The 16,214-nt window shown below is 37.7% G+C and overlaps 1 protein-coding gene across 1 annotated transcript in view; it reads right to left on the reverse strand.

The window, feature by feature from the left end:
* The window catches only part of PTPRT (protein tyrosine phosphatase receptor type T), a 350,381-nt gene that overhangs the window by 280,526 nt on the left and 53,641 nt on the right, over positions 1 to 16,214 (reverse strand). The window contains exons 2-5 of the mRNA XM_035900121.1: positions 14,630 to 14,901; positions 8,796 to 8,877; positions 5,625 to 5,740; positions 3,152 to 3,326 (exon numbers count right to left, since the gene is read on the reverse strand). Coding sequence (XP_035756014.1) covers positions 3,152 to 3,326; positions 5,625 to 5,740; positions 8,796 to 8,877; positions 14,630 to 14,901 — 645 coding nt within the window. The remainder of the gene's footprint in view (positions 1 to 3,151; positions 3,327 to 5,624; positions 5,741 to 8,795; positions 8,878 to 14,629; positions 14,902 to 16,214) is intronic.

The following is a 16,214-nucleotide window of genomic DNA, read 5'->3' on the forward strand; positions in this document are numbered from 1 at the left end:
AACAACTACTGAGATAGTCAAAATACCTGTAGAGGTTTTCCTTGATGAGCCTGCCTTATAATTGTGAATCTGGAATTTGCACAGTACATTTAATACTGGAGAAGCTTACATATTTAGATATATTTAAATGTATAATTATTTGACATGCTTTTCACACTTGAGTATCTTAACTCTGATAAGCTGATGGGGGAGGGGGGGGGTTGTTGTGGTTTTTTGTTATGTGTTTGTATATGTGGTTTTTTGGGTTTGTGGGTTTGGTACATACTTCTGGAGGTCTGCAGAGGGGTTTGTTGAGTAATCCTACCCCTGTAGTAGCAGAATAGATGCTAAGAAAATGCCATGAGCCTTAAAAGAATTTGCATCAGGTAGCAACAAAATAATTTTGAGCGACTTCCTGGAGAGTGAAAATCTCAGAAAAAATGGCTCATGAAAAATAGGTTATAGATGCTATAATATTCCCTCTTTATCAGCTCTCCACAGATTCCCAGCATGTATCAAGTAATTAATTTAGGCATCCAGAATATTTGAAAGGGATCAAGAAAAAAAAAAAATTGCAAACAAACCTCCAAACACATACAGAGAGTTTAAAATGTTATTCACTACCTTATATAATGTAACGTTATGTGTCCTGGAAGGACACTATCATTAATACATACCTTAAATGACAAGATTCCAGCCAATTTCCAGAGTATTTTGAACAAACTTTACAGAAGCAAAACCTACATTTAGTTCAGAATATAAGTAACTGCCACACAGCTTTTACTTAAAAGAAAATTACAGACAAGAAGCATTCCATGCGTATGCGATCAGTATAGCAATATGTAGAATCTCTGGGTTTTTTGAAAACCACCCTGTACAAAATTGTATTAAATTACTGTATGTGCACAGTGAGAGATAAGAAATGGAGAAGAGCTATTTCCACTGGAGAACCAAACGATGGTAAGGTGTACAGAAGAAATGATAGGTTTCTCTGGCTTGACTATTATGATTCTAGAGTGTAAAGAGAAGAATAAGTGTATTGTCATTTATACAAGCCTTGCAACAGTCAGAAGACAGAAAGTTATTAGCGCAGACAGCAACCAGCTCTACAGAAAAGCATTTTCACAGTACTACGAAGGTATCTCCTGCCACTAAATATAATTTAATAATTTGAAATTAATAAAGTTATGATCTTTTGTATAAGATTTCCACTAATTACTTTACAACAATACACTGTTCTTAGTAATGATGTCCACATAGACAAATAAGGGGAGCATTTGGGGGAGGGGGAGTGGCAGAAGGTGGTGCATGCTTAATGTTATTAATAATTTTATTTGCTGAAATAGGTATCTATTGTTCCAACTTAGGGTGTATCTAAAAAAATATTATCATTCAATATTGAGAAATGGAAATTACTCTTTCATTTCTCAGTAAAACATCTTATGCATAGGGAAACAAACAGATCTTTACATTAAAAAGATACAGATACACTTTTAAACCTTAACCTTTGTTGAAGAAATCTCCTATGATTTTATGTTCAGCTGACCAAGAGAAAGCACGTGAGAAGCAGAGTGTTAGCTTGGATATAGTGGGTTTAGGGGTAAGACTATCAACTGAGCAAAACTTCAATTACAGACTAATTTAATGTATACGCAAGAACATTATTGCAATTCAATAAACATCCCTTCAGAATTAAACAATTCCAATTTGCTTTCATTTCAGCATTGCATGCATTACAAATTTGCTATTATCCACACTAGAATTAGTCAGACTGTTTGGAAGCAGTCATCCATGCAATCTGAGTGTGTCACAGTGCTGCATCAAACTAACCTCAAATGAGCCACTTAAACTTACCTGCTTAGTAAACAGGAGCAAGGAGCCGAGGAGCGTCCTTTCCCATAACAATATCACTCTCCTGAAATTTCTTCTAGCTGTGTGTCTGCCTGAGTAACCCAGCAATGAATCTATCAGCATCTCCCCTGATTGACATCCAACTATTCATGTTTATAACTTATTCTTCCATGTTTTCCCTTCTTATATTGTTGAACATGAAAGTGTCAGGCACCTTCTCAGCTTTGCATATTCTAATATTTGGTTGCCCTGGAAGATTGCCTTCCCTCTATTTAGCTATGACACAATACTAGATATACTAGTATGGGCAACTCAATTCCATTTTGATCAGGAATTAATTCCTCTGGATTTGAACAAGATGCAAGATCATGAGTGGGAATTAAAAGCACCTGGCATCTAATAGGATCATTCTCTTCATCATCTGTGTAGTCTGAATATCTGCACCATGCAACACTCTGTGTTTAAGCCACTGTGAAGGCATAACTATACTGATCATCAAATGACAGAGTAAACTGGCAGAAAGTACTACAGAGGACAAAAGTGATCTCGTTTCTATAGCAGCCCTCCATTTTCACAGAAAAGTGAAACATGTAGATCAATAAAATTATACTTGGCAAGCAGTCCCATTCTCCTCCCACTTGACGTCACTCCCACCCCAAACAGAACGTCTCAGGAGCAACTTCACCACCTTCTGATCTCTCCACCTAATAGGTGGTGACCATCCCTGTGGTGCAGGTCAGGGTACATTAAAACACAAGCAAACAAACAAACAAACAGCAGTGCATAGCACTTTACTGCATGTCTCATGGAGGCAAGATTAAGACACATCTTGAAGGCACAGTATCTGCTCCTGAATCACAGTAAATATCAGGGCTAAAACCCTAGCATCCTTCAAGAACTACTTATGTTTCTATTGTGTACTTCAGGACATCAGCAGAATCAATCCTGTCATTTACTCCCAACAGCCTTGAGCAGACTCTTCTGACATGCAATGCTCCATCACAAGATTATGGATGCCTGATAAAATACTGTAAACGAAGGCAGATGAAGTTGACTGACAAACTGTTTAGCTGTTACATTAGAAGTATGATACATTGGAAGTATCCATAGTTACTATGCATTACTACAAAAGCTTATGAAGACAGCTGTATGCAAGCAAAGTTTCAATTCAAATATTTAAGAAAACCATGGAAATTCATGTCACTTTTACCCTTTTTTCCTACTTAAATTTAATATGAATAAAAGAAGAAGGTCCAACAGGATGTCTATTTTTATACATAGATGCCATCCCGCATAAACCTGCTGCTTTAGTGCAACTTACCTTTCACTATTAATTCTGCATAATTCGAAACTCCAGATCCACCATCTGAACGAATGACACATCGGTACTTGCTGATACTGCGTTGAGAAGTGTCAGCCACACTGACAGTAGCAGAAAAACGTCTATGGTTGACCACTCGAGTGACCATTAATGCTGTGTCCCTTCCATTCCACTGCTGCAAAGGCAGACAAAAATAATGTAAGTTGTGAAGACGCACAGATTATGCATCCCTATGTAACTCATTCTTTGTTATCCTTCTTAACATCGTTCAGACCTTCAGGTTCACATCACTAGGTTAGATTTTATACAAGCACAATTTTTCAAGAAAGACTAATAGCCATACCCCTGAAAAATTACAGGGTTGTATGAACTAGGTTGTATGAACTAGGGCTAGGAATATATTCCTACACATATATCTAAGTTTTCATGTCTATTTAATTATTGAAATGTATTTGGGCATTTGCTGTTATATGCATTGACAAGGCTGGAGAGTGACAGTTCAGACTCTGCAATTGTACACAGTATATTTAGATGCCTGGCTAGGATATGAAAATACTACAAATGAGTCGATTTTGTACACCTGGGAAAATGCTACAAATAAACAGATTTTATAAATTTGGCATTTTCAGATGTAAAACTTTGATTCAGGACCAATTTAAAAAAATTGCTTGAATGAGCACACATCCCTATGTGTCCAACATTCTTTAATAAACTTCTCCACTGATGCCACACTACATTTTCCAAACTAGAAAAGGGACAGATGAAGAATTAGCTAGATATAGTTCTCCACAGCATAAACACCTGAACTTGCTCAGTTGGTCTAGTTTATTAGGAGTTTCAAAGGAAAACACACTGCTGTTTTGCTGACTTCCAGTAATCAGGTTTTGGGGGTGTTTCCAAGGTTATTTTCATTAAATGTTTCAATTTTAGAGAATGGAAAACAGGTTTCCACTAGCAACAATAAGGATTTCCTCCAAAACCCCTGCTTCTCACAGGAAAACGTTCATACTGCTTCAGGTCAGAAGTGTTTTTACACACATCTATTCATAACTGTGGAAAAATTTCACTGAAAGAACTCAAAAAAGATAAAGAGTAAGCCAAAAATATATCTCAGTGGATGCTAAAAGCACACCATGGGTTAATAAATTTCAGATAAAAATGCAATTTTGAGGAGAACAGCTGTGATGAGAGTACAACTAAAGTGACTGTCAAGGCATTTTTACATGATGCCAACTACATTTCTCACCAACTCAGGTCTTTTCCCCAGTACTTTTTTCATTTTTATGATTAGGTAACCTGACTCCTCCCCTAGTATACTTTTAAACTAGATTTGAAATTGTTATTTTAAATGTTTGTTAAAGTGTCTGAATTCAATTAAAATGTTTGAGAAAATATGTTCTTTATTTGACTACAAATGCCACAGCAACCATGACAAAGGCTCTTCTTGTCTGCCTCAGATGTTACAAATATGGGGTGGTCAGGCCCTCAGTCACATCAGCCAAAGCTGGGAATAAAAACTCTTGACTGCCTTAAGCATTCTTAAAGTTTATGTCAGCCCTATGTACATGCACAGTACATACAGCAGGAGAATCCTTGTGACTTGTTAGGGATGTTAGGTGTTTAATGGCATGGTTTAGAAGAAGCAAAGAGCTTCTAGAAGAGTTCTAGGTACAGAGCATGGTAATGTTGGGACTCCACATACCCAAGGACTTCAAAGAGCAGAAGAAATAATTCTGTCCTTCACTGGGAAACATGCACTCCACACCTTCAGTTTGATATACGTTCCGTTTCTAATTCTAAAACTGAAAATGAGTTCTTAAGGTTGTTACTATACCCACCTGAGTAGCACAACCCAGTAATTCAAGACCAATTGGTAGGGTGAAAATACAGACATTAAGAGAGGGAACGTTTTAGTCTTTTAGTGAGTGACTAAAAGGAACAATCTGTTATCAGTGCAGCTAAGAGGAAACTGCGAGGAAGAACAACACTGGGTACAAACTGGTTTTGCCTATTTTCACCACCCAGGTGGCAATCTCAGACCTTGGAGTAGGTTTCCTTCTTAACATGTCAGTGACTCTGGGCTGAAGACATTTTTGGAGGGTGAGAGGAAAGAAGATTGCATAATTAAGCAGAAGTGAATAACTATTCCACTTGTTCTGTCTCTTTTGCATTATGAGTGCTTACAGGTGCATAGGCATTTGCTTGGAACGAAAACTTTGCTGTGACTGGCCATTTTTTCCATTTTATGTATCATGATTCTATGCTTTGTCACCTTAAATTCTCACCTAGAAACAATTTAAGGCTGTTCTCAAAGGATCTTGATGAAAAGATTTTGCTCCATCATCCAGTATTTCTCTAATATTTTACTTTAAAAAGTAAGAAAACCCAAACAAACAAACAAACAAAGAAAAAAAAAAAACCCAAACCAAACAAACAAAAAAACCCACCACAAAAGAAAAGCTCATTACTTTACCTGGAGCCAAAGTTTGTCATGTTGCGACCACTTCCCCCCAGCAATGCACTGGAATGTCGCGTTCTGTCCCACATTAACCTCCACGTTCTGAAGCCGTAGGAAATGAGGTGCTTTTCCTAACAAAAGATGCAAAGTATTGCAAGGGTAGAGCAAGGCGGTAATGGACTGGGTTACACCAACACAGATATAAACACTCAGCAAAGCATTAGGGCCTATCCTTGACAAAGTGATTTTACAAAATCAAGCTGCCCTTCAGTATTTAACTCTTCACTGCAGAGTGAGGTGGATGATCAGTCTGACAGCAGATGGCCTAAGGCATCATACAGAACTCTGGCACATCTCAAAACACAGCCTTAGATCAAATCACAACACAAGTTCATGGTCATCAGCACAATTTCTTACTGCTTGCTATAAAGAGCAATTGAGTAATTTCTTTTCTTCAGAAAATTGTGTTTCTAAAAAGGTCAAAAAAAATCAAATGCTTCTGAGCTTGTCAAGCATGACTGACCCAAACCAAATTTTCACAAGGGTCTTTTTATCTTTTTTATTTTATTGACTATCAAATACATCCTAGGCCTTTAGAATAATAATGTGTCATTAATATCAAATCAGATATTAAAGGAAATATTCATATAACTGACAGCATTTTATCACTGTATTAGTTTAAGATCACTCATACAAGTGTTTTGCTGAAACTAAATTCTGTATTAATTCAATATTAAACCACTGATATTAAAATGCAGATTTCGCATTTGTTCACAAAGGAGCTAGATCAGACGATCATCTTTTTGATGAAATACCAGACTCATTTACCTCTGTAAGTTAACTCACAAGAAAATAAAAGGGATTACAGTAGTGAATCTGACACTTTTAAATGAACTTAGTTCTTGCTGGCCTTCAGAAGAAAGTTTGTGTATCATTTGAAAACTTTCAGTAAGCTGCAAAAGGATGCGGGCCTCTGTGTCTGTGCGTGCATGAACCTTGACATATCAGTATCTGTCTACTATATGCACATGAACAGAGAACACATGCCCTTATGCGTTTTTATCTAGCTTATGTATCCCATTCACCACACGCTCGGTTTGCTGACAGCTCCTGAAACACAGTGACCCTGTACCATCGTGCTTTCTGGGGATCAGTAATTTGAGTCAAAGTTTAGTGGAAAACTACCTCTGCATGACAGTCAGAAAGTACTGTATGTGCTAATGTATGTACTAATTTCTGCCCACAGTCTAAGGTGGGCAGATATAAGTCAGCTTCAAATATGAAGCTGTGTAGTCTGGGTAAGTGCAGTCAGACCAACTCCAAACTCCTAGTCCTCAGGTCTGCCCAGCTTCCAGAGCACAGGGCTGTCCTAAGGTGGCCAGTGCTCATGCACACACAGTCAATGAGCTTTTAGCATAATGAAAATTGATACTCCAGTGCATTCCTTCACACGATAAAAAAAAAAGGCAACACCAGGAAGATATTTATTTTTCTCCATTACTGTGTCATTAGGGGCATTTCACTGCATTTTTGCTGATATTTAAGTTAGTCTGCTGTACTGTCATCTATGAAGGTGAAGCAGAAATGAAGAAATAACACCAATAATTTCAGTAACCTCCAGGGTCATCAGGAGCTTCATGGTTCCTGTGTTTCAAGTTATAACAATTGTAAACTGAATATGAGGGGCCAAGCCTGTACAAGTCAATGGAACACACTGCAGTGACATTTGTCCTGGTGGCTGTCATCGCTGAACAACAAAAGCAACACTGGGAATCAGACGGGAGAAGCATTTACAAAGACTGCAGAGAACTTGCACTTTGTAAAGAGTTCTGTATGCTGTGGGTTGCAAACTGATTCAAAGCAGACCAGTTAATTATTTGAATCATTTTAGGTTTGAGTCACCAAGAATGCACTTCATTTTGAGGAGGGACCTGCAAATACCTGGAGAAATTTATTTAAAATCAGTTTAAATACTTGATTAAGCAGAGGTGTAACACAGCATCCTGTCTCTTTTTTTTTAAATCCCATAACTTTCTTGTCTAGGCTTTGTCCCATAGTTTGTTCAGCGGCCTCTTTCCCAGTAGAGGGATCAGCCATCAGCCAACATGCTGTGGAACACAAGCAGACCATTTGGGGGATTTGTTTGGATGCTGCCAGTTATCAGCAACATCTGGTTAATACAGACTGTAAGTATTTCTTAATGAAGTAAATGCACCCAAAGGCCTGAGCAATGAGCACATGGTAAATACAAATATAATTTAGTTAAACAGCAATTAACCATACTGAAGTTATCAGAAATGTCCCGTAAAACTTGGGCAGAACCATGTCTGTCACATTGAATGGCAGCTATTATTTGAAATTCTGTATTGCAAGAAAACCAGTTGATGTCCCTCCATCCATATGATCCATGATTTTTTTTTGTGAACAGTTGTCATTGACTTGAACTAGTGAGAGGGGCTGTGAAACTATGAACTAGTGAGAGGGGCTGTTAAAAAAAAAAATCTTTAGAAGAAACTGTATACTACATTCACAATACAGACACACAAAGTCCTCAAGCCACACTGTAGATGCATAGAGAAACAAGACGAGTTCAGACTCAAAGACTGAGGATCAAGGGTTCTTTAAATAGAAAAAAAACATAAATCTAACCTTATTACTATGGCTGTGACAGAAGAAACGCGGCACTAATATTTTTGAACAGCGTAATGAACCTGCATTAGTTTCTACTCCTGTGCACAGGTATTGTCTGAATGAGATTTATTTTGACTACCTTTACGGGGGTGTTGAGTGGGTTTAACATTTCTTGTGAGAGAGACCTTTAGGATACGTCCTTTACCAAGGAAATACTGAAATAGTTTGTTTGTTTCTTCTTTTCTTAAGTTAACCACACAGAATATTATCAGAATATGATTCAGAAATAATAAAACAATCAGTTTGATATTATCATAACAAGAGAGGAAGAGAGACTTCCACAGATATCCTGGCACTAACTATAGACCAAGAACAGTTTTACCTTTTACACAACTTGCAAAGTAATGTAATTATGCAAGGCTGATTGTCTTTAGGTGTCTCAGAGGGATACAAGAATACATTTTAGCACTGACCAAATTGCGTAAATCACTCCTTTAGACTGCAAAGCCTGGTATATAACATGTTGATACAGTTAGAAAAACAAAGAATGCTCACTGCATGGATGGGCGAGAACTCTGACTTCATCCACAGCTATGTACCCTGGATGTCCTTTCAGAGAGACAGATTCAAATATCACCTGAAATACAAAATAAGAAAAAGGTTTCTTAAAGATAGCTACTCTAGTCATTGGGCCAGTCACCATATTCTGCTCTTATTCCCATGTCTGAATCATTCAATGCATTTCATCATTAATAATGAATGGATACCAAGGCAATTCAGTATGTACGTGCACACCAAAGATTGAAAATCTGTTTGATATAGAAAAGAAAAAGCCAGAGCAACATTCATTAGGACTAGAGACAACTGTGTGATTATTTTTTTGGGAAGAGCAAAAAATACCCTGTGTGTATATACACACCAATATTCACTTTAAGCACCAGTCCAAGAACATTACGTGAATAATCATTTGACATCTTGTTCTTAGTATGCCTTGGAAAGTTGGAGAATGCTGTACATGAGATAAAATTTTTGTATTGAATCAGTAACCCTGCATGGATTCTTCTGGAGAAAGCCCTGATTTGGAATGCATGTCATTGCGGTATTAGAAAGCAAATTATGAGTAATGGATGACCCCGTATTCTAGTTACTGGACTGTAATAAGATTCACCCAGATATAATAAAGTTTCTCCTGCCTTTCCCTGGATTGAACTAGCATGGTCTGAGAATGAATATTCTTAAAAACCACATGTAGTATTTCTCTACGTGAATGGTACACTAAATAGCACTTTATATTTTATTTATGTATCTGGATAATGAAAGTGTTCCACTAATTTGGGTCTCAATAGACAGAAATTCAATTCAGATGAACAAAAATGTCATTCTACCCTGTGGCTTTGTGATTTTACCTGGAAAATTGCCCTGATCTGACGTATCCTGTTACTAAAAATATACAGGCTATCTGAAAATCAGCTGTGCAGAAGAAAACCAAAAAAAAACCCTGATAAAAAGATCATTAAAACTAAGTTAACTACTGCCAAATAAGTCAACTAAAAATTCAGAAGAAAATAGTATTAAATACAGTGCAGTTTGCCCAACAATTAAAGGACATCAGCACATGAGTTGTAGACTATGACCTCATTGCAGCTTACGACTTCCTCAAGGGGGGCAGTGGAGGGGGAGTGCTGATCTCTCTCTGGTGACCAGCAATAGAACCTGAAGAAATGGAATGAACCTGCATCAAGGGAAGTTCAGACTGGACATTAGGAGAAGGTTCTTCACTGAGAGGGTGATTGGTCCCTGGAAGATGCTCCCCAGGGAAGTGGCCACAGCACGAAGCCTGTCAGAGTTCACGGAGCGTCTGGACAACGCTCTTCGTCATATGGTTGGTTTTAGATGGTCCTGTAAGGAGCAGAGAGTTGGAATCGATGATCCTTATGGGTCCTTTCTAACTTGAGATATCCTATGATTCTATGAGGAACAAGAAATTTAGAAATGTTAAACTGCAATAGAAAAAAAAAATGCAGACTGATTATTCAACATCTTGGTAATGCCACCTCTCAAGTTAGTGATGCTCTTCCCAAAGGAATGAAGTGCTATCTTTTACTATTTAAAAAAAAAAAGAATGGGTCGAGGTGAAATGGACGCTGTCCTCTGCATTTGAAAGGGATGTACCCAGTTTCATTCCCTCTTACTAAAGTTATGTTCATACTGTACTAAATTGCTGATTTTTCCATAAGCATACCATAATGCTTTCAAGGACAGAGTTAATTAACTTATTCAGCTGGCACGGTTATTACTAGAGCAGTATTCCAGTGCAGCTACTTGTTTTGTAGGAGAAAGTATTTCAGTAATTTGTAACCTCTAAAATTCATTACTAGAACACAAATTTAACTACTTAAAGCCATTTTTCAACACTTATTTTTATTCTAAATAAAAGCTGGTATTTCCAGTCTGTCACTGCTTAGCCTCTTCTTCATGTCCTTCATCAGAAGATTTAACACAGTGAAAGATCCAACTGTCCAAAAGTTGATCACTGTATGTCCTGGCTATGAATGTAGACTGATATGTCCTTTGTAAGTCCAGAATTGCTGTTAATCATTTTGCTTTGCACTTGGGCTTCCAGAATGTAGTTTCTACTTATGTTTCCATGACTTCCTAAGACCTGGTCCCCCAATTCAAGACACATCCAAATGTGAGATCAAAACATCAACAAGTGTTTTATGTTATCAAGATAGGCTTTTCAGGGACTGTATGAAATAAGAGTATAATGCAAGTCCTTAGTACGGGTAATTTATTTTGGAAATGAAATGTCATTCATGATAAAAATTACATTTACTGGGAAGGTCACGTAAGCAGCTACTGCAACTCCCTTCAGGCTTGAATCAAAGCGCAATATTACAGCTACAAAATCTTATTTTAGTTTTGCATTTGTGAGAAGCTCTAAGGCACAATGAACTAATTCTACATTTCCTACAAGCCAAGAACTTGGAAAGAAAAGTTCTCAAAGGCATTGGCATTAGCTATTACTGCATGGCAAAAGTAAGCACTGATACAAAGAGAATTGTCTTCTGTTAATTACCACCATGTACAGAGTCTTTAATACAGCACAATATAACTTAAGCTGGAAACAACCAAGTCAGCTCCTAAAAAAATCCATGCACACTAATGCAGAATCCACTGAAAAGAGTGGAGGATTCCTCTCAACTCACACGATACTATTCTGACAGAGTATTTTATTATCTGTTCCGCTTTACACTCAGATATGCTTATTATTTCCCAGTTCAAACTTCCACATTGCCTTTTTCTGTATTTTGTAGCATCTCAGCCCTATCAAAGCAAGAAGCACGGCAGCATCCATGTTTTCCTGAAAATGGAACTGAGACTCAACACAAGGAAAATGAAGGAAACCATGGTTATGGGGCCCAGTCCTGCAAATTTCACACTGAATATCTCTCATGTCCTTTTAACGTCAGTCAGAAATGTAGTATAGCAGTTGAGACATAGGCATTTAACAATGCTTTACATTTAAGGAACTTCTCAAAAATTAATATAGATGACAAAATGCAAAGCTTTACTCTTAAAAAAAAATTCTTAAATGCTCCTGAGGTCTGCAAATACTAAGTCATTTCATGTTTCTTTACCAATAAACAATCCTGCATTTCACTGCTGCTATATTCCAACAATGTCTGTGTTAGCAACGTAGCCTGGTTCATCTGTTGTGGTACAACAGTTTTCTTCAGGCATGGATCAATAACATTCTTCGCTATACATCAAAAAAACTCTTCCTGGAGGACTCTAGTGCTGCCCTTGGTGCATTCTGGGACTAAGTTCATCCTTATGGCAAGCAGTAATTCAAGATTACATGTATTACCTTTCTCCAAGAACTATTATGGCTTTTTCTCACTACACTAAAAACATCTGCAGGCTGGGAATCCAAGAATGAGTACTGTAGGGTAGACATTATAAATATCTACCATCCCCATGTTTCTATGTCAGCAGAGTGCTTTTGGATCCAGATGACTTCTGTGACCCTTGCACAGAACTGCCAGACCTAAAATGTGACCTCTGGCAATTGGCTTGGTTACTAGTTTTCCACTAGTCATATCTCCAAAGCTCAGAGTACTTGACGAAGTCTCAGACCCAGGGTAGTTTCAGATTTTTTTGCCTGACTGAATTTTCAATGCACACTGCAATTCAGGATGGTGTGGTTTCTGTGCATTAAGAGAATAATCCACATTTGTCTGCTACAGATTTCATTTATTTAAGGAAAAATGCTATTTTTTCCTGTGTTTCCTGGTGCTTTTGAAATACAGAACATGCTTTCAGGCCTCTTGCGTACAAAGAGTTCTCCAGGCATGCAATTTTGATTTAAAGCGGACAAGTAACACTCCAATGGCACATCCTCGATTGTGAGTGTGAAATGAGACACTCACTAGGCAACAGCACACCCAGGCTTCTGTCATTGTGCCACCACTGGGCTCCTTTAGCCAGGAGTGTTACTTTAGGCTGCTGAATAACAATAATTTTGTCGAAGTCCTTCATTGTGTTCTCCTCTTCATTTTTTCAAGCTTGAAGTTTTCTTTTTTTTTTTTTTTTTTTAAAACCTTGATTAAATGTAGAGGATTGCAGACCATCAGCAGAAGATGGTTTATAAAATCAGGGACTGAAGATAGATCCCCATAATAGTGGGACAGATCTCAAATTTTAAAAGCCACACTGAAGGAATAAGAATACAAATTATACAAAAATAAGCAGAAGGAAACATCACCCCCATTCATCAAAAAGTAAAAAAGAAAACCCTTGCATTTTCTAGAAAGGAACTATTCCTAGGCAGTCATTGCTGGCTTCCAATCTCTTCATTTTTGAGCTGCAGTGAAAAATTCTTGTTTGATTTAAAGGATTTTTTTCTCAGGAAAAGCAAACCTGACCTGCAAAAGCACTTGCAAAAGAAGTGAGTAAGGCTCAGGAAGTCTGCTACTGGTATATCTAAGAGTAGGATCTCCCTTAGTGTGAGATCAGACTGTCTTTTCCAGGATTTTCAAGCACTGATTACCTGGGTGAAAGGTCATTTCTGTTATCTCTGTGGAGCACCTACTATGAAGCAAATTCTGGTTCGTGACCAGGTTCATGTTAATATGAATGGAGTATAAGCACTTTAATATGACTTCAGAACAAGTGACAAGTTGTGCACAGCCCTTAAAACACCACTTTCCACACATTTGCATCTCTTTATCCCTTCCTCTCATCCTGCATAGTGTGCTCTATGTATTCTGCTGATATCCCCAACTCTTTTGCAGAGGCAGAACATGAAAGCATTCTACTTCAGCTCAGATTTTATAGGCCTCCTACCCAGTTATTAGAAGCAAAACAAGAAAAAAAAGCAAGCTTTTTACCTGCTGTTTTCTATCCACAGACTATTTGCTGTCTTTTCATAGTTTATTCTATTGTAATTCCTATCTCACTCATGTCTTTTATTAGTAGGATATGTACATCAGCATTTCCTGCAAGGTTTAGAGTGCAATTACCTGCCAGGCTTTTTTTTTTTTTTTTTTTTTTTTTGTCTTGAATATAAAATAAGACAAAAACATACCTTCAACACCTAACAAGAGGTATGTAATTCCATTGTGTGCAACCTTATCTAATTAAAACTAAAACAATGACTCAAAGTTGCCACATGAAGTTTTAAGTGGACAACTAACAAGTAGCTGTAAAATTAATATAACCAAAAAACAACTTATCCATTATATTCATCAACTTTGTGCTTGTTTTTTTAAAAAATAAATGAATCTCCTAACACAGCAAGTAATTCTCTGTTAAAAGCAGTGCTAAAAAGAGGATCTGGTGAAGAGTACACTCATGTTGATAACATGGTACGAGATTTTATTAGTAGCTTATGTATTTACACCCTTCATACGGGCACAGGAAAAGTCCAGATGCAAAGCTGAGTGAGCAAATGTTCCTTCTTATGGAACCAACCAAGGGCCAAAAATAGTTCAGGAAAATTTATGCAGAGATACAGTTACACATCTATACACCCAGTAATATTTACATTTACACAGAGCCATGGAAAGTGCCAATACAAGCCTGTTTATGCGCCAATTTCATGATAAACAAGTGGGTCTTAGCTTGCCAATAATTTGACTCCCAGCAGTCTATCCATCACTCTGTGATCTGACAACTTAAGAAAAAGGGTGAAGCAGGAAGAAATATGTCACGATGCCTATATAACCATCTTGCTATAAAACTGTTATATGTAAGCTCATTCTGATGGGAAAAATTTGGGCAGGAGGGGAATTCGATTTTCAGAATACTTATTGCTAACAATAGCTTAGCTCATACCTAGCCAAGTGTTCAAAGGAAAAAGAGAGAAAAATATTACAAACTCATACCTGATAAAAATGTGGCCAAAATGTACTGATGGCAAGTTCTGCTTTCACCCATCCTTCTGTAACAACCCCCGAGACATTCCATATCGGATTGCCCTGTGGTCCTCCGTTCACCTTCACGTAGACATTCAGAGAGCCAGGACTCGAACGGTCTCTGCTGGATAAGTAATAGTGGAAGTCGATGCAATGTGTGTCATTCTCCTTCAGGGTAGGCAACAGCAAGTGAGCTTTCTGCCCAGACGCCCGCCCAGAGCTGTTCACCATCATGAAGGAGCCTATAGAGGAAAGCAAAAAGAGAAGACCAGTTTTGCTTGGCTTTTTCAGTAAAACCAGTTCCATTAGGAACACCAGTGATTCCCCTAGAAGCCAGAAAACAAAACATTCAGCTGAAGATCTCAAACTAGCTATTTTATGCTAGTTGTTAGGTAGCAGAAAGAAAGGATATTAAAATTGCAAGGTGTATACACAAATAGATTCAGGGCCAACTAGAACCCCTTTAACTGGATAACTTAAAAATCAAAATAAAATACTTCTTTGCTTTTATCTTTTTTTGTAACCTTGTGATAGAACTGTAAACATAAGCATATTCACACTTCAAGTAGCCAGGAGGCTCTCCTACCACATACAGTCCCCCAAAAGGAACATTCAGTACAAAAACTACAACAATGGACCAAATTCTCAGCTGGTGTTTGCATACATGGCCCCTACCCACCTGGTGCCAATCTCTATCTGTGAATCCTGCATCTTGGCACTACAAACTTTTGAAGGTTGTAATGTGTTAAGACAAATCCAACTTCCGAAGCCCAAATGAATTAGGCTTGTTAGCATAACAGCAACACCTTGATTAGAAACAATGCAACAAGGACTATTATTCTTCTAGGAGGGAAGGACAGGCTGAATTTAGGGAGGGAATTATATACTAAGGCAATTTATGAGTTTGTTAACCTGGAAGTTTGCATCATATCAACCATGGCACTTGATGTTGAACTCGTATTTTGATTCATCAAGCAGTTATTTTACAGCACATCGTGTCTCAACTCATCTCTTCACAGATGCATCAAGGTGACGAATGTTAGCAATAAGGAAAAACATTATGAGAGTTATTTGATTCAATTCTGTTTAAAGGATCTCCTTTATGTGTGTGCAGACAGTCACATTCAGAAAAAGCTGAAGAAAATACTAAGACTGGGGGGGGGAGGGGGGATGAGGGGCGCAGAATACGTGTGTCAGCAGCCAGGCATGATAATTTTTAATCAAATGCGGCCCTCTTGACACTCTCAGTTCTGATGCTGCTGCCAAGGCATGCTACAAATCTATTTCTCTGCTGGCCTCTTGCAGTTCACAGAAGATTGAGTTTGAAAAGCCTTGCCTCACTTCTAACCTATTGACTTTCCCTATTCCATGTCATAGCAGTGAAGAGCCATATATTCTAAATTTATATCAACAGATACGAGCAACTTTCTCCCACAAAAAATGGTTTTTTCCCTGTGTTTGTATGATACATATGCATTTTGTAAAGGATTGAAAAGTATGGACACAGAAGGAAGTCAATCTTTCAAAAAAAATCACACATTCTAGAGACCTTGGA

This window comes from Egretta garzetta, unplaced genomic scaffold (genome assembly GCF_000687185.1).
Source record: "Egretta garzetta isolate BGI_Z169 unplaced genomic scaffold, ASM68718v1 scaffold178, whole genome shotgun sequence".
In the NCBI taxonomy this organism is placed as follows: Eukaryota; Metazoa; Chordata; class Aves; order Pelecaniformes; family Ardeidae; genus Egretta; species Egretta garzetta.